Consider the following 24,449-nt stretch of genomic DNA (forward strand, 5'->3'; position numbering starts at 1 on the left):
TTGGGACACAGTTGTTCAGGTCTGTGTAGTAAAGAGTCTGAAAGTGAGAACAGGGTCACCCTAGGACCCTTCCACAGTAAAACTCAGAACTGAGTAGGTGTCGTACCAGGAAGTTACGCAGTCAGTGAGGATGGAGTCCACTGTGCCCCTCTAAAGGTCTGTGAGCACAGACAGACGTCTTCGGAAGTCACTTTAAAGATGCCGTATAGAGGTCTAGTCTATCATAAATAATCATTTTAAGCAGAGGGGAGAAAATGAAAAAAGTATCTCAAGAAGACTGGCTCTGCTCATAGTGTGGCCTGAATTTTTCAAGGAGACAGTAAGTGCAATAATACTTCTACAAATGGATACCGCAACAGACTCACCAAGCTTTACATCCAGACACCACCATCTCCCCTGGAGGAATGGTCACAGCAACAGGGGGCCCATCATTTTCTGGATGTAACAGATGAAGACACCCACAGTGCTCAGCAGGAACACATGTTCCATTCTGTTCCAGAAGACCCTGCAAACATAAAGTCGGCAGATGAACATAAACATTAAAATCATCAGCAAAACTCTTCTATATCTGACTGAGTTTTTCCAAGCTGTAAAGGTCTGGCACATTTATCACTCATGTTGTTAACACCTACTGTTCATTTTCTGAATGCATTTGATCTCATTCATTTGAGACACGAAGCAAAAAACAACCTTGGAATAGTCCTGTGTCAAGATTAACATTCAAAACCTAATTATCCTTGCAAAATGTTGGGGTTCAAAATTAATTTTAATAAGAGCATACATCCCCCAATCATTCCTGTTGCATGTCATACTAAATTAAATCTTTCAATAGTTAAAATACCTACAGGAGAAGGTACGGTCACAAGAAAAATTAAAGATGTGTTCAGATTTCATTTCTTCAGTATGATGTTTTTAAGCTTACCTGGGGGCAGTTAATATTGTGTGACGGATGGCCAGGGCAAATGTCCAGCCAGGACGCCCCTTCTCTGTATGTTCCAGGGGAGCATGCATAGGCTGTGCAGTACCTCCCCCGGACCACATAGTGGCAGCCCCCCTGGGTGACTGAGGTGCCTCAGATACCCGCAGGGCTCCATGGGAGATGGAGTTCTCCATAGCCCTGTTGGGATCCGGGGTGGCCACCAGGAGGCGCTGCAGGGGTTCCTGGGCCTGTCTGGGCCGTAGTTCAGCCACACCCGGAGGTGCAATCGGAGGCAGGTGGTCAAGCACCTGAAGCACTTCCGAGTGAGCTATAAAAGGAGCCACCAGCCACCACTCTGGGAGCCAGTGTCGAGAGGAGGAGGACAACGCTTGCCGGGAGGAGTGGTGGTAAAGAGAGTAATGTGCTTTTGGGACTGTGTACTGCCTGTGAGACACGGGGAAGACATGCCCCACAGGTGAAGAAAAATAAAGGTTTATTTGCTTTTATACGTGCCTCCAGTGTCAGTCTGTGTTGGGTTGGCGCATATATAGCGCCTTTGTTACAATTGTTAAATTGAATATGCTTCCAAGTCACTTATTTCTCTTCTAAAGTATTTACATTTACATTTACATTTACATTATTTAGCAGACGCTCTTATCCAGAGCGACTTACAACAGTGCTTAGTAAAGTATCCCCATATACATTAACAAACACTATTTTACAAAGATAGATTCATTTGTAATTTTGTTCATGTAGGACACAAAAAGGTCACAAATTAAAAGGAACACTGCAACAACCTAACATAGAGGGTGGCATTGCATTGCCTAATTTCTGGCTTTACTAAGGTGTTGATTACATCTCGCCTGAAGAAGGGGCCTGAGTTGCCTCGAAAGCTTGCATATTGTAATCTTTTTAGTTAGCCAATAAAAGGAGTCATTTTGCTTGGCTTTTCTCTACATTCATGATGGCTAACACGGTACAACACCCTAGTACTAAGGTGTTACAGATATTCATACTTTGAAACCAATGAAGGAGTCAGAAGGCAGCAAAACTGTACCTGCTTTCTTAAAAATACAGGTGCCAGTAAGGTTCTTCAGAGCAATGTCCTACAGGAACCATTTACGGCTCCCAAAAGACCCATCCACATGAAAGTTCCAGAAAGAACTTTTATTTATTTAGATCCATAAAGGCTCCATACAGTAAATAACCATGAACAGATTGTAACAGAATTGTGAAATACCAGTGGCTCGTGATTTTAAAAGGACCTTACACTGAAAACCTTACATTGACTACCTTACAAGGAGTCCTGCCACGTGCAAAAGTTCGCTGACAACACTGCTATCATGGGCTGCATCAGGAGTGGGCTGGAGGAGGAGTATAGGAACCTAATCAATGACTTTGTTAAATGGTGCGACTCAAACCACCTACACCTGAACACCAGCAAAACCAAGGAGCTGGTGGTGGATTTTAGGAGGCCCAGACCCCTCATGGACAACGTGATTATCAGAGGTGACTGTGTGCAGATGGTGCAGACCTATAAATATCTGGGAGTGCAGCTGGATGATAAATTAGACTGGACTGCCAATACTGATGCTCTGTGTAAGAAAGGACAGAGCCGACTATACTTCCTTAGAAGACTGGCGTCCTTCAACATCTGCAATAAGATGCTGCAGATGTTCTATCAGACGGTTGTGGTGAGCGTCCTCTTCTATGCGGTGGTGTGCTGGGGAGGCAGCATAAAGAAGAAAGACGCCTCACGCCTGGACAAACTGGTGAGGAAGGCAGGCTCTATTGTAGGCACGGAGCTGGACAGTTTGACATCCGTGGCAGAGTGACGGGCGCTCAGCAGGCTCCTATTAATTATGGAGAATCCACTACATCCACTAAACAGTGTCATCGTTCCTCCCCCACACTATGCGACTCTTCAATTCCACCCTGGGGGGTAAACGTTAACATTTAACATTATACAAAGTTATTGTCTGTTTTTTACCTGCATTATTATCAATCTTTAATTTAATATTGTTTATTGTATCAGTATGCTGCTGCTGGAGAATGTGAATTTCCCCTTGGGATTAATAAAGTATCTATCTATCTATCTATCTATCTATCTATCTATCTATCTATCTATCTATCTATCTATCTATCTATCTATCTATCTATCTATCTATCTATCTATCTATCTATCTATCTATCTATCTATCTATCTATCTATCTATCTATCGTTAACAGGCTAAATTCAGGTTTTCTTAATCAGTCCTGCTATTTAGCCTACCATACATTAAAGATTTTTTTTTGTTTCGCATATGAGGAAGTTTTTCAAAACACAAAGGACCAAATTCATATGCATAGAATATTTGCCCAGAATGAAATGGTGCTTTATCAATTAAAGGTTTAACAAAGAACCACACAAACAAGTTAGGAACTATAAAGTGCCATTAATGAACCAGTATCTTTAAAAGTGTGCTTGGTTATGCATGGAAAGTTGAAAAGGTAATCTGCGACGATGAGCACTAAACACCAATGAAGAGGTAATACAAACAATCTAAGTAAACAGCACCACATTATGTGCAATCTCGCACAAAAAAAGCAGCACCTGTCTACAGTATATGTTTGTATTATCAGTTATAGGCAGTGATTAAGGTGTGTAACAGGTCGCTCAAATGAGTCATTGCAATGCTCAGACCCAATATAAATCTAAGCTATTAAATCTATTAAACATGACATTCAAAAAGAGTGTGGAAACAATGAAGCGCAAGAGGAAGGTTGTAGTATTGATGATTGAGATGAAAAAGGAACTTATTGTGAAAAATATAGAAGGTGACTCCCCTTCCAAACAGTAACCTTTCTCTTCCTCTCCACCAGCCACATGCTACATCAGCACTCCTCACTAAGGGACAGTAAATCCAATTTTCATTTTCCTATACAGTATTTATGTATTTTATTTATTGTTTTCATGTTTTAAGTTATTATTTAAGACATTTAATTGTATTATTTTTACCTTATATTATGTGTATTTGCTTTTTACATTTATCAAAATGGGTATTGTTTAGGGTCGGCGAATGGATTAGCTCACTTTCCATTATTTCTAATAGGGAAAACTGATTTGGACTTCAAACAATTCAGAGTTTAAACAGTCTCCGGAAACAAATGAAGTTCAAAGTACGAGGAACCAGTGTATATTAAATAAAGCAAAAAACATGAAACAAAACACACACACACACATATGCAGTATGTATGTATATTGTGATAGACGGCCAGGAACCCTGACCCGCCGGGATGCCTGGAGGAAGGAGGAACCAGGAGAGTGACACTTCTTTTCCCTGGGTACCCGGCCGGTCCTTGATCCGGACACCAGGAAGTGCTGACAGACCAGGGATGGTTTATGCCAGGAGTGCTTCCAGGTGCAAGGGCAGCACTTCCGCCACACTGTGGTGTGCTGCCAGAAGTCCATCATCAGGCACCTGGATCACATCCGGGACAGGATAAAAGGGGCTGCCTCACTCCATTTGGAGAGCCAGAATCGGGAGGAAGAGGACGAGGTTGCCTGGGGAGGAGTGGTGGTGCCGAGGTGGAGAGTTGTGTGTTTTGGAGTTAAGTGCTTTTGGGACTGTGTTGTGGCTGGAGGTTTCACGGGGAAGACGTGCCCTCCAGCTGAAGAAAAATAAAAGTCTTGTTGTGTTTTTACACATGCCTCTGTGTCAGTCTGTGCCGGGTCAGGCGCTATATAGCACCTTTCTCACAATATATATATATATATATATATATATATATATATATATATATATATATATAGTGGCAGACAGCCGGGGCCCGGGGAGGACCGGGGGACCGGGGGAGCCAGCCCATCCAGAGCATTACCTCCCCCGGAGCACTAAATGGCAGCCCCCCTGGGTTGCAGCAGTGCCTAGGACTCCCACAGGGCTTCATGGGAGTTGGAGCTTGGTGCAACCCTGTTGGGATCCGTGGGTGCCGCCAGGGGGTGCTGTAGCTGCTGCTGAGCCCTTATGAGCAGCTCACACCCGGAAGTGCTACCAGAAATAGGTCATCAAGCACCTGGAGCGATTCAGGGTGCCTTATAAAAGGAGCCAGCAGCCACTACTCCAAGAGCCAGAGTTGGGAGGAGGAGGAGAAAGAATGAGAAAAGAGAAAGAAAAGGAGAAAGAATTGTGTTTTGGTTATTGTGCTTGTGTTTGGGACTGTGTTTCTGAAAAAATAAAAGCCCTATGTGCTTTGAACTACGTCTGTCTGTGTCAGGGCTGGCCTTTACCATGTGTATACAGTATATATATTTATATATACACATGGGCAAAAGTAGGTTTACAGTTGTTCGTATGGAAAAAGACATGCAGGTTATGCTTGCTACACTCAAGCACACTTTAATAATAATAATAATAAGAAGAAAACAAGTAATACAAAAATTAATAAATAAATAATAATAGAAGAATAAACTGTGTTTCACATACCCACAACTGTAAACCTAATTTTGCCCACCCCTATATATATATATATGTATGTTTACACACATACACATACTGTGTATATATTATATATGTATATACATACATATACACACAAAAGAAATGAGCATTCAAATAAACAAACTATAAATAAGGCACAAAACAAACTGCATTCCTTGCCAAAATCCTCCACGCATATACAATAAAATGAATAAATCACAAAGTCCACTGATGCAAGAGATGGACAGTCCTATTCTTAAATTGGTAAAAAAAAATGATTAAAATGTACTAGGTCCAAGTCTTTAGAGTCCTGGTGCTACCTGTCTTGCTATATGGTTGTGAGACAAGGACGCTATCCAGTGACCTGAGACGAAGACTGGACTCCTTTGGTACTGGGTCTCTCCGGAAGATCCTTGGGTACCGCTGGTTTGACGGCACTACGGCTATGTGGTGCGTTTCCCCAAAGGTGATCCAGCTCGTAAGATCCTCATTGTTAGGGACTCGAGTGACTGGATCAGGCCAAGGGGTCGTCCACGTAACACCTGGCTGCGGCAGATAGAGGGTCACTTCTGGAGGGTGGGACTGGACCACGTGTCTGCCTGGGGGGTTGCCAACCGGGATCCTGAGTTGTTTCAACGTGTAGTGGGTGCGGTGACGTGCTGTACTAGTGCATGCTCCCCAACTTGACTTGACTTGTACTAAGCAGTTATATAGGAATAATGTATTTTTTACTTTTTAACAATATTTTCATTCTACTTTCCAGGTGTTCTAATTGTTTAATTGATCCATTATTTACTAATTAGTGAGTCTGACGCTAAAGTAGTTGCAGCCTTTCATGATTCAGTGTTGTTTGCCTGGGTGTCTGCTCTGCTCATTTTTAATTGTCATTATTAAGATGCAATAAAGGGAACAAACTGCACAGAGAAAGAGAAAAATATAATGAAATCAACAAAAGAGAGTTAAGCAGTTAAATCTGTAGCAAAAGTAGAAATATTTCTAAGTGTCTTATAAATGTAAAAATCATACTGCTGTGCATTTCTGAATGTAGAATAAGAGAAGAGAAAAAAACAATACCAGCTAATTAAATGAGATCAGTGTGTTATCAGTTGTCACTGATTATGAATCTGACTGGAAGAAAAACCTGAAGCCACAGTGGGTCCCCAGGACTGAATATGAGAACCCCTGTAATAAGACATTTAAATCCAGTGAAACGTTTGGTTGTTTTTGCATGTGTCCACTAAATCTCTTAGTAAGGGCTGACAGCTATACAGTTTTCTACTTGATATTTTAAGTTTCTTCTTTAGACCCTCTTTATTGTTATAATTATCCATCCATCCATCCATCCATCCATTTTCCAACCCGCTGAATCCGAACACAGGGTCACGGGGGTCTGCCGGAGCCAATCCCAGCCAACACAGGGCACAAGGCAGGAAACAATCCTGGGCAGGGTGCCAACCCACCGCAGGACACACACAAACACACCCACACACCAAGCACACACTAGGGCCAATTTTGAGTCGCCAATCCACCTAACCTGTATGTCTTTGGACTGTGGGAGGAAACCGGAGCACCCGGAGGAAACCCACGCAGACATGGGGAGAACATGCAAACTCCACGCAGGGAGGACCCGGGAAACGAACCCAGGTCTCCTAACTGTGAGGCATTATAAATAAAGTACAGTGGAACCTCGGTTCACGAACGTCTCGGTACACGTACAAATCGGTTTACGACCAAAAGGTTTGCCAAACTTTTGCCTCGGTTCACGACCACACACTTGGTATACGAACAAGCCAGTTTCCCTTTTGGTTTGTAGATGTTCAGTCTCTATCTGTGCATTTCCTGTGCAGCGAGCAAGAGAGAGAGAGCGAGAGGGCGTGACACACATACACACCGGCAGCGCGAGAGAGACGAGCGCACACACACAGGCAGCGCGAGAGAGATGGGGCTGAACGCTGGTAGGAAGGCAGTTAAAGAATGCACTGGGCATGATTTTGTTTTCACTTCTGTTTACAGTGATCGGTTTGTAGCGTGCATTGCTGCAATGTTACTTTTCTTGGTGGTTTATTAAATTATGGATTTTTTCAAATGTTCGTTCTTTTCCCTGTGCTTAAAACTCATTAAAAAAAAAGTGTTTTTAGCCAGCAGTTCCTAGCACTATAGTACAAACTATTGCAGTGTTAGTTTTTTCTGTTGTTCAAGGTTTTCTCAGTGTTATTCAATGTTTTTACATTTAGTTTACTATTACGCTGTGCATTCTATGGTTTAATTAACTATATTTGTGCTTAAAAACTTAAAAAAATATATATTTACATACAGTTCGTATGGTCTGGAACGGATTAATTGTATTTACATACAATCAATCGTATTGGGGAAATTGCTTCGGTTCATGAACAAATCGGTTTACGACCAGAGTTTTGGAACGAATTATGGTTGTGAACCGAAGTTCCACTGTATACAGTAATCCCTCGCTGTATCGCGCTTCGACTTTTGCTGCTTCACTCTATCGCGGATTTTATATGTAAGCATATTTAAATATATATCACGGATTTTATGCTGGTTCGTGGGGTTCAGTGGACAATGGGTCTTTTTACTTCTGGTACATGCTTCCTCAGTTGGTTTGCCCAGTTGATTTCATACAAGGGACGCTATTGGCAGATGGCTGAGAAGCTACCCAATCAGAGCACATATTATGTATTAAATAAAACTCCTCAAATATATTGTGAGCAGGGGGACTGTTCGCATCCCTAGAGGATACGGACGCTCCTCAAAAATGCTGGAAGATTACCTTCGCATTGCTCCCTTCCTTGCTGGGCTTACTTGTTACTTTGTTGCGCGATATGCTTCCCGCACGGTGCTTCGCATACTTAAAAGTTCGAACAGCACCAATCGGTTTTTGATTGTTTGCTTTCTCTCTCTCTCTGACATTCATACTTAAAAGCCCAAAGAGCGCCTATTGATTTTTGATTGTTTGCTTTTCTCTCTCTCTCTCTCTGTGACATTCTCTGCTCCTGACGCGCACTCCTTTGAACAGGAAGATATGTTTGCATTCTTTCAATTGTGAGATGGAACTGTCATCTCTGTCTTGTCATGGAGCACAGTTTAAACTTTTGAAAAAGAGACAAATGTTTGTTTGCAGTGTTTGAATAACGTTCCTGTCTCTCTACAACCTCTTGTGTTTGTGTGCAAATCTGTGACCCAAATGTGACAATATAAAAATAACCATATAAACAAATGGTTGTTACTATTTTCACCTATCGTGGGGAGCTCTGGAACGCAACCCCCGCGATGGAGGAGGGATCACTGTAATCTAATGTAATCAAATCTAATCTAAATAAAACACACATTTGTTTTTATTCACTTTGGCGTCTTTCTGGGCTCAATGTCCTCTCAATAGGCCATGAGTCAGAGAGAAGTAGCACTCAGCCAGCTTGACACCTTCAGTTTACATTGCAGAGTGACACGTTTGGGCTACGCCAATGACCTTAAAGCCAAAAGGCCGAATAGGAAAGATGTGACCTAGCTGACCACACAACTAAAATGAGGTCTTAACAGAAAGCAGTGTCACTCCAAGTCGACCAGCTTTTTTCAAACAAGACTGTTAGTGACCAGTAAATCATTTTGTAACAATCACTCTCTTGGCTCAGTGTCAATCACAGCCATTTGCTTAACAAAGATTCTAAAACTTGAGCAACATCCATTGTAGGGAGAATATTGAAAGAGGCCAACTGTAAAAACAAAAAAAAAAAAACGAAAAACAGCTAGTAAATTTGTTAAATGTCAGCAGGGCAATTGTTTTTTCCCTTGGCTGCTTAGTAATGCTCTCTTAAAGTCTTTTGACTTTAACTGAGTTGTCACCTGAACAGGTCGTGGAGCTGCTATGAGACACCAGCATCCCCGGAAATGTTGAGTAGCATCTCAAGTGGCCATACACACCTCAGGACAGTAGCAGCCCGGCACACACTCCGAATGGTTTTTGCATCCGCCGCCTTGTCCTGTGGTTGAACACAGCTTGTCACAGGGGGAGCCACACTTCATGAACTGAAAAGGAGGGCTGCAGACTGAAAGACATAAATGGTGGATTAGAATAGAGAAGCAATCATGACAGTGTGTGGTGTCCTGTGCCATCGTCATCATTATAATCATCATTTGACTACAAGCACTGAAATTCATCTTCTTCATCTTTTCCTGATAGGAGGCACAATGTTATTAACTCGCCTGGTGATGCAGTTAACAAAGGACAGGCCTGGCCTACCTCTTCCCATGACTCCCTGGAGGCACACAAACAACAAAGCAGTTTATCAACTCGTTTGTTGGTTTTCTCAGGCAGTGTCAGGCCAATCAGATTTGCTTTTGTTGGATATACAGAACTTACAGCTGTACAGGCATGCTTTGGTTTTGCCCAAGTGTTTTATGTTTAAGTTTCATGTGTTACATACTGGTTGGACTTCCAAGTAAGAATGTCTAAAGCAAACTGAATTAACATTCAGAGACACCTCAGAATGCATTTTAAGATGTCTAGAAATATATTTAAAATATCTGAAAATGAATGACAATGTTAATCAGTCATTTTCCAACCCGCTATATCCTAACACAGGGTCAAAGGGGTCTGCTGGATCCAATCCCAGACAACACAGGGCACGAGGCAGGAGCAAAACCCGGGCAGGGCGTCAGCCCACACGCACACACACCAAGCACAATTTAGGATCGCCAATACACCTAACCTGCATGTCTTTGGACTGTGGGAGGAAACCCACGCAGACACGGGGAGAACATGCAAACTCCACACACGGAGGATCAGGGAAGTGAACCCAGGTGCTACCACTGCGCTACCGTGCCGCCTGACAGATATTGGGAAATATTAATTTCAAGATATCCTAAACACATTCATCCATCCATCCATCCATTTTCCAACCCGCTGAATCCAAACACAGGGTCACGGGGGTCTGCTGGAGCCAATCCCAGCCAACACAGGGCACAAGGCAGGAACCAATCCTGGGCAGGGTGCCAACCCACTGCAGGACACACACAAACACACCCACACACCAAGCACACACTAGGACCAATTTAGAATCGCCAATCCACCTAACCTGCATGTCTTTGGACTGTGGGAGGAAACCGGAGCACCCGGAGGAAACCCACGCAGACACGGGGAGAACATGCAAACTCCACGCAGGGAGGACCCGGGAAGCGAACCCAGGTCCCCAGGTCTCCCAACTGCGAGGCAGCAGCGCTACCCACTGCGCCACCGTGCCGCCTGACAGATATTGGGAAATATTAATTTCAAGATATCCTAAACACATTCAGATATTTCAAAATGATTTAAAGCAGGGGTGCCCAACTCCAGTCCTGGAGGGCCGCAGTGGCTGCAGGTTTTCATTCTAACCCTTCTCTTAATTAGTGACCTGTTTTTGCTGCTCATTAACTTCTTTTGAATTCATTTTATTTGACTTGCTTTTGAAGACTCAGACCCCTCAATTGTTTCTTTTTCCTTAATTAGCAACCAAACAATAATGAGACACAAAATGAGCCAAAACAGGACCAGCAAACTGTGACCATCATACAATATCTGAAAATAAAGAAAGGTGAAGGTCTCAGGAATGCTGATCTGCTCTTAGAAAAGTTCGGAAATGTCTGCTATTGTACAATGAGAGGAGCAACAAGCCACGGAATTAAGGAACGGGTTTACTTAATGACAAGAATCACCGTGCCGCTCAGCCACATTTATATAACAAATTTTCAACCTGTTAGTCAGTTCTGTTTTGGACTCCAATCTGTAAAGACGGGTTTATTTTTCTGCCAGTTTTTTAAGCATACGGGATGGGCATCCCCAAACCTTTTTATGACTCCATTCGTCCTTATTACAAAAGATATCTTGAAATGACACACAGTTCATTTTAAGATATCTGAAATGCAACTCATGATATCTTACAAATAAGCTCCCGTGTATTTTAAGATATCTTAAAATAACTTTGTAGGCATTTTGACATTGTGGCGGGCAGCTGGGTCCCATGCCCAGCCAAGACACCCCTTCTACATATGTTCCAGGGGAGCAACCATGGGCTTCTCAGTACCTCCCCCGGGACGCTTGGTGGCAGCCTCCCTGGGTGACGATGGTGCCTCAGTTTCCCGCAGGGTTCCATGGGAGATGGAGTTCTCCACAGGCCCTGTTGGGATCTGGGGTGGCTGCCAGGGGGTGCTACATGGGTCCCGGAGCCGGTGTGGACGACTCTTCAGCCCCGCCCGGAAGTGCAATCGGAAACAGGTGATCAAGCACCTGGAGCACTACCGGGTGGGCTATAATTATTGTATTATTATTGTGACTCAGGTGCCGCCGAGAGTGGCAGCCTTTTCAGCAGCTCCGTGTACAACTTTATTTTTCTACCTTTTATTTTTCTCTTTATTATTTTTTATTGATCACTCCTGTCACTTTCTTTTTTGTGGATTCGTTACACTTGGTTACACTTTTACTTTTACTACGTGGACATGGATTTTTACACGCCGAGACTCGTCTATTCAAGTAGTCAACTTCAAGCGCTGAGAACAAATGCCAGTGTCGGTGTGGTTCCCTATTTACCCGACGAGCCAGAGTCGGGAGGTGGAGGACGAGGCTAGATGGGAGGAGTGGTGGTGCCAGGAGGAAAGGGTTGTGATTTGTGTGCTTACTGGAACTGTGTTGTGCCTGTGGGGTTTACAGGGAAGACGTGCCCCACAGGTGAAGAAAAATAAAGTCTTTGTTGTGTTTTACACGTGCCTCAGTGTGAGTCTGTGCTGGGTCGGGAGCAATATAGTGCCTTATATCACAACATATATGAAATGAAATTTACATTCTCGAAATTACTTCCTGTAAAATTGCCTATATCCTGAGAAATTTGGCTTGTCATAAATGTCATCAGTACTTCAAGTACTTTAACATATGGTAGTGAAACTTTTAAGGCTTTCTGGTCTCCCATGTAAAACACCTAAACTGGTTTGGTGCCCGTGTGATAAAAGGCTTTCATTTGGCTAACAGGAGAGAGAGCTCAGTCCAGATTTTTAACATCTAGATGGCCATAAGCAGAGATGAACACAACCAGTTTAGATTTCTAGTCAGTGATTTGCTTGGAACGTCTGCAGGAGTTTCTATGAAATGTCCTAAAACACAAAACTGTTTGTACTTCATTCATGATGATTTAGATTGGTGCTCTGTCCAGGGTTTCAACTGATGCTATAATTTAATTAAGCAGGTTCATAAATTGATAGGTTACTCTAGTATTCATTTTATTTTTGTCTCAATTGACTTCACTGTATACTGTAAATAAAATTGAGTCCACATTTATTTGAACTATGGAACCCTATTAGAGTACTGTTAAAATTAAATTCTCTGATTATCCTTAGACATGTACTTTCCTACACCAGCAATAAAAAAGAAATTAGTATACTGTATATACTTGCGCTTAAGTTCATTCGCAGATAAGTCAGGACTTGATTTTACTGTATCATTTCTGGTATTTTATAATGTCGGTCGTATAAGAGTTGAATGTGGAAAACTCGCGCTATTGGTCCAAGAGATTATGATATGTTAACGCCCACCTGAGAGAGTCACCACGTAGCACACGGCCTTTATTTTCTATGTGGGTGCAGCAATGCGCTGTATCAGCGGGTGCTCCTCACCACTCTGCCGCTCTCTCTATTGTACCTACGTGACCACACAGTAATACCCAAACTATTCTGGAACAACATTTGCACTGATTTGTGTTTTTTTTCATCTCACACCCTCATACACCTTATCTAGGATGGAGCCAGGGCCGGATTTTCCTATAGGCTACCTAGGCTTCAGCCTAGGGCCTCAAGATCAAGAGGGGCCTACATTCAAATTGTTAGCAAAATTAAAATTACACTAATAAGGAGAAATTCTACGCATATGACTAATAAACAAACATAAAAATGTATTGGTTAAGATCAACGCGTATTACGTATTTTATTATCTCTCATGTAATTTACAAACTTAAAAATGGAAGGTGAAAGGGCCTCATAAGTGGAATAGCCTAGGGCCTCTTTTCATATAAATCCGGCCCTGGATGGAGCATTTGATCAGAAGAAAATATGAAGCTGGTTTTAAATTAAATGTCATTGAAGTAGTGAAAGAAATTGGTAACTGCGCTGCTGCAACAAAATTTGATGCGTCTGAGAAACTGATGCGAGATTGAAGGAGGCAAGAAAATTTTAGTGTCGCATTTTTGAACAGGCGTAAGTTGGGGTCTGATTTTATGATCAATTTTTCGGGTTTCAAGACCCAACGTATATGTGAATATATACACTATATGAAAATACCATGAACTAGAAAAACCTATGTATTCTGCATATGATTGCTCTTGAACATTTTTGGAAAATCACATGGAACGTTTGACGTTTGTGGAGAAGTATGGTGTATGAACAAATACACTTCTGAACTTCTTCTCACCAATGGAGAATAAACCCACCCTTAACATACTTGGAGCAAAGTTCAGAGAACTAACTCACCTGTACAATCTTCAGGGGGACAAGTTTTGGACTGAGATTCGATGCCATCACAATCCTGACCCACATGAGAAGAACGGACAGGCGTCCTGTATCGCTGCTGCAGCAGAGAGGTGCAGGAACAGCTAGACCACTCGGTCCATTCACTCAGAGGACAACCTGTTAGAGAACGAGAACATCAGTTCAGGAGTTCGACATGCCTTACATGCCCCTGTGCACTCTACTGCAACGTGAAAGCCTGTGAAAATGTGATTTAAATGCTGATTGCTTCTGGGAATTCTAAAGACCTGGATTACCTCTTTAATTACACCTCTTTAATTGTTTCAAGACTAAACAGGATTAATTACTTTAGCTGGTCACAGAAACACATACCTGTTGTAAATAGAGGTTAATCAGCTGTGTGTGTGGTTAGAGTCTGTGTGTATGTATGTAAGGGCACTGTTGCGTTTCTGTGTGTATGCGTATAGCTATGTATGTGTGTGGTAATTTTAAAGTGTAACAGTAGACCAACCTCATAACGAACTTGACGAGTACACTTACCCTTGGGAAAACAGGTAAAGGGTAAGTAGAGAGAAAGACTACGATAATACAGCAGCAAAAGTCAATTTCATTTATGTATAAAACAGTAAACCCCCGATTCTCTAAAGAATCGCAGATCCAAGAATGGCAATCACTTTCTGTTCCCTGCGACCTTTGGAGGGATGAAAAATCATGGAGGGTGGGAGCATCCTGGGAAAGTTTTCATTTAATTAAATAAATATATTTGTACTAAAACTGTTTCTTTTTGGAGCCGTGACTCCTTTGGTTCTTCTGGCTGTGTCGTTTGCTAGAAGTCGTTTGCTGACGGCGGCGGATTTGCGTGCTGAAGTGACCATGGCAGTGGATCCGGGCTTGGAGATCCACATCACTAAACGAAGGTTGTATTTGCGGTGGTGTACGCGTTTGCATTCAGGCGGCGGTTGTATTGTGCATGGCTTGCTTCTGGCCTCTGGCATCCGTGCATATATAGGGTGGTCCAGATCTAACTATGCAACTTTTAATGCAATGCAAATCAATAATTGAATAGTTAGATCTAGACCATCCTGCATACAACCTGGCGTGCATGCTTTACCTCAAGTTTAGATTACAGGTTGTGTTGTGTTGTTTGGGCACCACCTACTAAACAAAGGTTGTATTTGCGGTGGTGTGTGCGTTTGCGTTCGGGCGGCAGTTGTATTGTGCACAGCTTGCTTCTGGCCTCTGGCATCTGTGCATATGTACAACCTGGCGTGCACACTTAACCTCAAGTTTAGTTTACAGGTTGTGTTGTGTTGTTTGGGCGCCACCTACTGACTGTGGGAAGCCGCTGGGTTTGACTCTGTGGCGTTGAGGTGCTGTGCGCATGCACTTTCAGCACGGCTTGCTTGTGGCTTCTGGCATCCATGCATATATACAATCTTCATTTAGTAATATAGATGAATGAGACAGGAAATAAGCCTCCTTTATGCATACAGAGAAAGTAAGCGTGCAACAAACATCTTCACAGCTGCACTGTCTAAAGATCATAAAGATTCGCTATTTCTCTGACACTATAATTTATCAGCAAAGTGCCACACTGTCTCAGTATCCATCAAGTTCAGATGTACCCAGTAGTTCTAGCTTCAGAATTCAGGACAGATTTTAAACCTCCATTGAGTACTTCTTTGAAAATGTTCATTTTTACGAAGTAAACCACATCAATCAATGGGATTTTTTGTAATCATTTAAGTTGAAATCTGCTGTCCAAGATGCCTCTGTGGGCCCAATTTATCCATCCATCCATTTTCTAACCCGCTGAATCCGAACACAGGGTCACAGGGGTCCGCTGGAGCCAATCCCAGCCAACACAGGGCACAAGGCAGGAAACAATCCCGGGCAGGGTGCCAACCCACCGCAGGACACACACAAACACACCCACACACCAAGCACACACTAGGGCCAATTTAGAATCGCCAATCCACCTAACCTGCATGTCTTTGGACTGTGGGAGGAAACCGGAGCGCCCGGAGGAAACCCACGCAGACACGGGGAGAACATGCAAACTCCACGCAGGGAGGACCCGGGAAGCGAACCCGGGTCTCCCAACTGCGAGGCAGCAGCGCTACCACTGCGCCACCGTGCTGCCCTGGGCTCAATTTAAAAATATATATTTTAATGCTCTCTCATAATACATGTAATTTCTTTATATTATCACTGCTGTTTTTGAATATGAAATTCTTTTGTAACAATGATTGATATACAAACTTGTGTCAACTAACTCTTTGATGAAGTGACTAAAAAATGTAAAAATATTCCAACTTTGTTACGTCATGTGTACTTTTTCTTACTTCTTTTTTTTCTTTGATTGTATTGAACAAATCCTTTCTATCTTCGTTGGAGTTTTGCTAGCACATTTATGCTAAATCTTGAGAGCCTTTTCACTTCATCTTTATTATTGAGTCTTGAAGATTATGCAAAGAAATGTCTTAAAAAATGCCTGAAATGAAAATGTATGGCTTAACTCAGAAACAAAGCCCGCTGCATTTTCACTCACATGCCTGGTGCAGCAGACAAGCGAGGAAGAAAATGTGCTTTATCATCTAGTAGGTAATATGCCTAATGCTGGTGTCTTTTCAAAGTACAATAAGGTAAAATTAGCTTGGAGCAATTGTTTGTGAAAGTGAAATGATAGAAGCTTATAACCCTTTTTTTAATTTTCAGCTTTTAAAGGTATGGTGAGATATGGTGACAACATAACTACAAGTTAGCCAAACAGGCTGGATTTATTTAATGATCTCCCCATGTTTCCAAACTTAACCATTCAGTGACATTAAACCCCCCCAACCCCAGTATTAATGTACATGCTTTTACTCCATTCTGGACCCCCCTCATACTGACCAGTGCAGGGCTGTTCGTAGCAGGGCTGTGTTTCCTCAGTGTGTCTTTCTGGTGGACAGACAGTCTCCCCCATTTCATCCTCAGTGCAGGCACAGTCCCGTTTTCTGAACCTCAGACCAGTCCCACAGCTCCGAGAACATGGAGACCATGAAGACCAGGGGCAAGAGTCCTCTGAGTCAGAAAACAAAAATGAGACGTAACACAACATAGTATGGATGGCAAGGTGGAAAAGCACCTTTTTGCACAGCAAGCCACATTATACAGTTGTGTGGACGGAAAAGGCACACTGAAAAGCAGGCAGATAATATTTCTCAATTCTCTTTTTTATTCATTCGGAGTCACAGTAAGTAGATATTCAAAAGAGTATAACTTATTGCCGCAAAGCTCAATTGAACACCGAGAAAAAATTAGGAGGGGTTTTTATAATTCAGCATCTCATGATTAATAAGACAGAAAGAACATCCTTATCAAAACAGTAAAGTTAAACAATATGTCTGTTGAGCTAAGCATTATCTGTGTTTTGGAAGCTAAGCACAGGAGAGACGCCTTTGCATAAACTACATGTACTTTCTGCAGCCTTGTGGCCTTGTCCCTGAAACATTCACTCTGAGAAAGGGAAAACAAGAAACAGCTTACATTTTATTCATATGGACACTATTTCTCCTGAACCCTGGAATAACATATTTTTGTTAGTTCATAAGCCAAAGCGTCTCTCACTGGCAAGTTACAAAATAGTTATTATAAAAATTCTAATTTACTAAACACACAAAATACATGGTGCTGAGGAGAACATTCTTCTTCTACAGTTGCAATGAACATCTAGTTGGTCTCAGCATTTAATGTGAGGGGAAAAAAAAAAAGTCCTGCAAAATTCATCATTTTCTTGTCACCCAATGTGCCTCAAATGTCAGCTCTTTAAACTCTGATTTACTTTGTGTTCCTAGAGTGAAGCACGGAAGAACTTGTGAGGCTTTTAGGCACCAAAAATCTGAAATATGTTACTCATAGAAATATGTCAGACTAGTACTGCCAAACATTTCAAAACCTACTAAAAGGACACTTTTTTAAAATTTGTCTTTTCATAAGTTGCATTACCTTTACTACTATCAATTAAAATTCTACATAATTACATATTTCACGCTTTATTCTTATTCCTAGAGGTATGGACAGAGTGGGGGCTCTGGGGCTAGGGATTTGCACTGGGAATCAGAAGGTTGCCGGTTCGAATCCCGTAAATGCCAAAAGTGACTCTACTTTGCTGGGGCCTTGAGCAAGGCCCTTAAAATGCAATTGCTCCGACCTGGGTATGACGTTAGTCTGCATCCAGCCCTGCATGTAGGCGCTCCAACGTGCAGGGAAATACCTGGAGGTTGGTGGCTGAACTGATACTCCGGCCACCGTAAAAGTCTCCCACTGCAGGGGTGCTTGGGAGATGGAGTCCAGAAGTGCTGCCCTGTTGGGGTCCCTGGGGGTTAAAAAGAGGCACCGTCAGGGGAGGACCTCCCTACTTTTCTTAGGGCCCAGAAGTGTTTCCTGGAGGATATGATGTGACACCAGAAACATTTCTGTTTCTTTCTGAGCCCCTTTCTTACCGCTCATGTTTATACAGTATAATGTTTACTTTTGTACTTTGAGCTACTCCCTTTGAATGAACATATGCTACAAAAATAAATGTTGTTACTGTTATTATTTGAAATTCCCATTTACATACAGTATTCGTATGTACCCCTTTACAGGCAACAGAAAAGTTCAAAAATAAAATCAAAAAGTGTGAAAGGAAATGAAAATCTGACAACATCTTTTAATTTCAAATGCTACTGTAGAATAATTTTGAATCTATTTGTATTTTTTTGCTTTCACCGAGTATGTACACAAATTCACATCTATGATGCAGCAATAAAAAAGCATAATATGGGCTGCCATTTCAGCATTTATGTATTCAATTTTATTTTAAATTAAGTACCATATGGATATTGAATCATCAGTTTAATATTCTTTGTAAAAGTGTGTCCACTTTTTAAAAATTTTTTGTAGCTTTTACTGGATTCATGTTCAATACGTATGCAGTCAGTTAGGCATTTTGAAGTTCAAGGAATGTAAAAATAACGTTGTTTTTTCATTTTATGGTGAAATGAAAGAGCAGATAATGTTCACCGTCTTGCCACAGCGCCATATTGGTTTTATTACAAGAACCACTGGTTTTGGGGTGATCTCATTGGTTGTTGCCATAGCAATCTATCCCAGAACCACTGAGAATGTGTAATGTGTGTCATCACAGGAACGTCTATATAAAAAGTGATACATGCATCTCTTTTGTATCTGAGTTTTGGATGAAAACAATACTGGTGCACAAATCAATTTTTGTTAATAGGCTTCCCAGTATTCTAATTGCTTTGTATTTTTCCAAACCTTTTATTGCAAGTGCAACTTGATGATTGATGGGATTGCATTCTTTGATAGTGACCTTAGCATGAACTCCTGATTACTTTGTGATCTTCTGACCTGTGCAGAAAATGCCATACTTTGTTTGTTTAGTCTGAATATTAGCATTTACAAAATACATTCTAGCCAACCTGCATGTTTTAGTTCAGAAACAGCACCGCTAACACTGCCAAAAATAATTGGCATCCTGCCCTGCGTCTTGTTGCTCAGAATTTCCAAAGCTAAAATGATGTTGGGTTTTCTTTATGTGCATTTTTTTTTACTTTGTGCTCTATTATCATTCTTTGGAAATTAATCATACCAATACAGTAGCCTAATAGTATGTGTTAGCCTTATATTTGTAATTTAAATTATTCCTTGATGGACTGTAAAGTAAAATTATATGATGTAGGCTTGTTTTATAAGTAAGACTTTGATGTTATGTTTTGCATTTGTGTGCAATCATTTTTATAGGCCTGTCCATTTGCCACTAATCTGCATCCGGGTCGCAGGGTCAGCAGTCTAAGCAAAGATACCCAGACATCCCTTTTCCTCACCGCCACTTCCAACTCCTCCAGGTGATACTTAGGTGTTCATATCACAGAGGACCTGTCCTGGACCAAAAACACCAACTATCTAACAAAAAGAGCCCAGCAGCGTCTTTACTTCCTGCGACGACTGAAGAAGGTGCACCTCCCTAAACCCATACTTACCACCTTCTACAGAGGCACCATAGAGAGCGTCCTGACCAGCTGTATTACAGTCTGGTATGGAAACTGCCATGCCTCCGACCGCAAAGCCCTTCAGAGGATTGTGCGGACTGCTGAGTGCATCATTGGCAGCTCTCTACCCAGCCTGCAGGAGATCTACACCTCACGCTGCCTTCATAAAGCCACTAGCATCATGGCTGACCCCCACCACCCCTCCCACCAACTGTTTACTCCTCTTCCATCTGGAAGACGACTCTGCAGCATCAGGAGCAGGTCTGCGAGATTGTGCAATAGTTTCTTTCCCCAAGCAGTCCGGCTCCTGAACACCATGCTGCCCTCCTCCACACTGGACTCTTTACTCCACACACTCTCTGGAATAAATAATACTACGTAATACTGTATATGTTTTTTAGTTATATATATATATATATATATATATATATATATATATATATATATATCTTGTGTACTGCACCTTTTTACTCTGGAGGACGATATTTCGTCCCACTGTGTACTGTAAGTATATTGTTAGGATGACAATAAAGCTCTACTACTACTACTACTACTATTACATAATCTCTCCATCATGTCCTGTGTCTGCCCCATGGTCTCCTCCTGGTTGGACATGACCGAAACACATCCCCTTGGAGATGTTCAGGACGCATCCATATCAGATGCCCGAACAATCTCAACGGATTCTTTTTAGAGGCTGATACTGTTCATACCATGACAAGGCTTGCTCCCACAATCCTGTGCTTCTTGTTCAGGTCCATTACACTCAGAGCCATTGTTCCGTGGTGGAGGGTTTATACAAGCTCTGCTACGAATTTGCACTCCTCTCCCACAAGTAACTGAGCAGTCTGACCAGAGGGACCATGGTGTCCAGTCCCCATCCACTGAAAAGAAAAACAATTAAAAATAAAAGTGTTAGCCATCATGATATTGTTTAGTGAAGATGAAGTTTACGGTCACATGTACAGAGTAAAGTGGAATTATTCCTTGCATGTCTGACAATTGGAAGTATTTACAAACAAGAACTTCGATTAACCAAACTAACCAATGCCCAAAGTAAGCACGCTTACAAAAACAATGGTTGATCAAAACTCCTTTATCTTTATGGCATTTGTTCATAACTGGAGTTACCTGCTTAAACTTCTTTATTTTAGTGATGAATTCCTGCATGTTTCCATGGTCTGAATCTACTATAGATTAGTGCTTAATCATAAAACATTATAATTGTCAATTCTGCCAGAGAAAAAGAATGAATGAGCCTGGTTGAGATCCATCAGCTTAACAAAAAACTTTTATATTATGTAAAGATAAAACAGACAGGATTTAGAAAGTAAAAAATAAAGAAAAAAGAAGAATTATGAATAAAAGAACAGCTATTTCTTTCTCCTCTGTGTCCATGGTGGCCCTTGGTCTGCCTTGGCATTGGTAAAACATCACCTATAACCAGGGCCAGCGTCACCATTAAGGCAAATTAGGCATTCATCTAGGGTGCAGAACATAAGTGGGGGGAAACCCAGCTTCACAGATTGGCTAACGAACAATGGTTGGTGCAAAATAATCTACCACTGGCACCTCATAACAGACCTGTCACTTGTCACTTAAACCACTCTCTATATGTTTATATACACTGTGAATATTTTTAAATATATTTATTTGTCTGATAATGTTTTAACACTGTCTTTTTGTGTTTTATTTTTATACTATATTTGTGAATATTGTATAATGCACATATATAATATATATATATATATATATATATATATATATATATATATATATATATATATATATATACAGTATATATACACATACACATACATACACATAGTGAGTGCCATAGAGGATGGATGAGCAGAAGTCAGAGGCCCGGAGCAGTTCTATCCCCTGGCACCTTCTGTCTTGGCAAGTGGATACTCACATTATACAGTATATATACCTGTGTACATATATACAATACCCTCCTATTGGCACCCCTTGTAAAAACTAGTAAGAAGGGTTAGAAAAAAAATTACCATCATCTTGCACTGAAAAAATGAGAAACATCTGACTTTTAATTGAAACAAGTTCATTCAAAGAAAAACAAAGCCCTCATCAATAAATACATATTTTTAACAAAAACACATGTGCCACAATTGTTGGTACCCTTGGAAATTAATGTGAAACACTGTAACTGAAGAATGCTTCCCATTTAAACTGAACATTGTTAAGCAGATTGGCGTGTATGGGAACTTTCAGCAAACAGTGATTTTTTTCTAACCCTTCTTACTCATTTTTACAAGGGGTGCCAGTAATAGTGGAGGGCACTGTATATATACTGTATATATATATATTCATGGCATTCGTAGTCTGAATCACAATCTGATTGTATGGGTGGTTACCTACCAGGTAACGCTTGTGGTTGGTCAGCAAGTCAGCTAACATCCACCACGGTGCCCTCTTTCAGTTGCGAGAAGCAGATCATAGAATGGTTTAAATAATTTTTACTGTCAAATAATGCAAAAAGTACGTGACACGTGTTTTGCCCTAATTCTGTGCTCATCAGGTGTACACACTCTACTGCACCCCCCTCTCGGGGAATTGAACCTCGGACGTCAGCGCTATAGGCGCTGAATTAGGGCGAAACACGTGTCGCGTACTCTTTGCAGTATTTGACAGTAAAAACTATTTAAACCATTCTATGATCTGCTTCTCGCAACTGAAAGAGGGCACCGTGGTGGATGTTAGCTGACTTGATGACCAACCACAAGCGTTACCTGGTAGGTAACCACCCATACAATCAGATTGTGATTCAGACTACGAATGCCATGAATGTAATTACTCCGATCTACATGCTGTCAAATATACGAACCACACGCCGTGGTGCAATGTTAGAGGCTTTGCTGCTGACTTCCGAGGTTCAATTCCCCGAGGCGGGGGGGGGGGGGGTGCAGTACAGTGTATATGCCTGATGAGCCCAGAATTAGGGTGAAACATGTGTCGCGTACTCTTTGTATTATTTGACAGTAAAAACTATTTAAACCATAAACTGTATATATATATATATATATACTAGCAAAATACCCGCGCTTTGCAGCGGAGAAGTAGTGTGTTAAAGAGGTTATGTAAACATATATATACATAAACATATATACATATATATATATACATATACACATCCACATATATATATACATATATCAACATATATATACACATACAGACACATATATACATATACATATTTGTATATCTACATATATATACACATATATACATATACTTATTTGTATATCTACATATATATACACATATATACATATACATATTTGTATATCTACATATATATACACATATATACATATACATACATATCTATCTACATACATACACATATATCTATCTATCTATATATATATATACACATACATACATATCTATCTATATATATATATATATATATATATATATATATATATATATATAGCTGATTACCCAGTGGATTCGCTCACTGAGTGCAAGAGAAAAAAATAAAATGTATGTATAAAATAAGTTTAATTGCCAAATTTATTTTTCCACAAATAAAGGGCACTTCCAATAACATAGAAATCAATATAAACAACATTAACATCATTATCATATGAGAATATGAAGTAATATATAAGAAGCACATTGCATATAAATATAAATTATTAAACAGTAAAATGTTCTTCTATAATACGCTACCGTGGCTATTCGTTTGTCTGTCCAGGATTTTAAATCACCTGTAGCTCGCAAACCGTTTCACCTATTGACTTGAAATTTGGTACACATATACTACGTCACGTCTACTATTCGCTTTCCCACACATATGAACAAATATATATATATATATATATATATATATATATATATATATATATATATATATATATACACATACATATACACACACATACACATATATACATATACATACATAGTGCGTTGCAACACGGGCTGTGATTGTTACATGGGAGGGAGACGACAAATCACAGCTTCCCGCTTTCTAATCGGGCTTGTGATTGCTGCTTTGACGGATGCCCAGATCCCACAGTATTTCCCCTTAGGAGAGGCGTTAGGCAAGTGTAATTGAATAGCGGTGCTGCAAGTTATTGCTCTTTTTATCTTTATTTTATTTTATTGTAGAGTCAACTCACAGCTGCGCGCACCAGTGCGTGCGTGGCGGATGCGTACGGCTGACGTTTTCATTGTCTACCACCTCCGCTAATCATTCTTGAGGCAGATTGAAGACTTAAGTGCCAGCTTAACTGAAAAATTAAAGAAAACATACTAAGTTTTAAAAAAATCAGTTTTAACGGGAAAAGATGCCGACGAAAGAAGAGAAGCAGCGGGACGCTAGGGTGAAGAGCTGCTCATTAAGCAGCAAGGTCATCAACCTCTGAGCAAACGAATGGTAAACGTACAGAGAAAGAGGATAAATACTATGAATGGTCATGTCAAGTATATTCACTCCACGTTATCGTGCAGTGCGCTGTTATTGGTATTTTGATAAAAGAATCTGAATAACATATAAGAAGCGTA

The 24,449-nt window shown here is 41.0% G+C and overlaps 1 protein-coding gene across 1 annotated transcript in view; it reads right to left on the reverse strand.

Moving 5' to 3' along the window:
- The window catches only part of sspo (SCO-spondin), a 417,885-nt gene that overhangs the window by 73,084 nt on the left and 320,352 nt on the right, over nucleotides 1-24,449 (reverse strand). Inside the window, exons 89-93 of the mRNA XM_051928802.1 lie at nucleotides 20,624-20,794; nucleotides 16,768-16,938; nucleotides 13,876-14,031; nucleotides 9,310-9,434; nucleotides 366-505 (exon numbers count right to left, since the gene is read on the reverse strand). Of these exons, the coding sequence (XP_051784762.1) occupies nucleotides 366-505; nucleotides 9,310-9,434; nucleotides 13,876-14,031; nucleotides 16,768-16,938; nucleotides 20,624-20,794 (763 nt within the window). The remainder of the gene's footprint in view (nucleotides 1-365; nucleotides 506-9,309; nucleotides 9,435-13,875; nucleotides 14,032-16,767; nucleotides 16,939-20,623; nucleotides 20,795-24,449) is intronic.

The sequence above is a fragment of the Erpetoichthys calabaricus genome, chromosome 6, assembly GCF_900747795.2.
Source record: "Erpetoichthys calabaricus chromosome 6, fErpCal1.3, whole genome shotgun sequence".
NCBI lineage: Eukaryota > Metazoa > Chordata > Cladistia > Polypteriformes > Polypteridae > Erpetoichthys > Erpetoichthys calabaricus.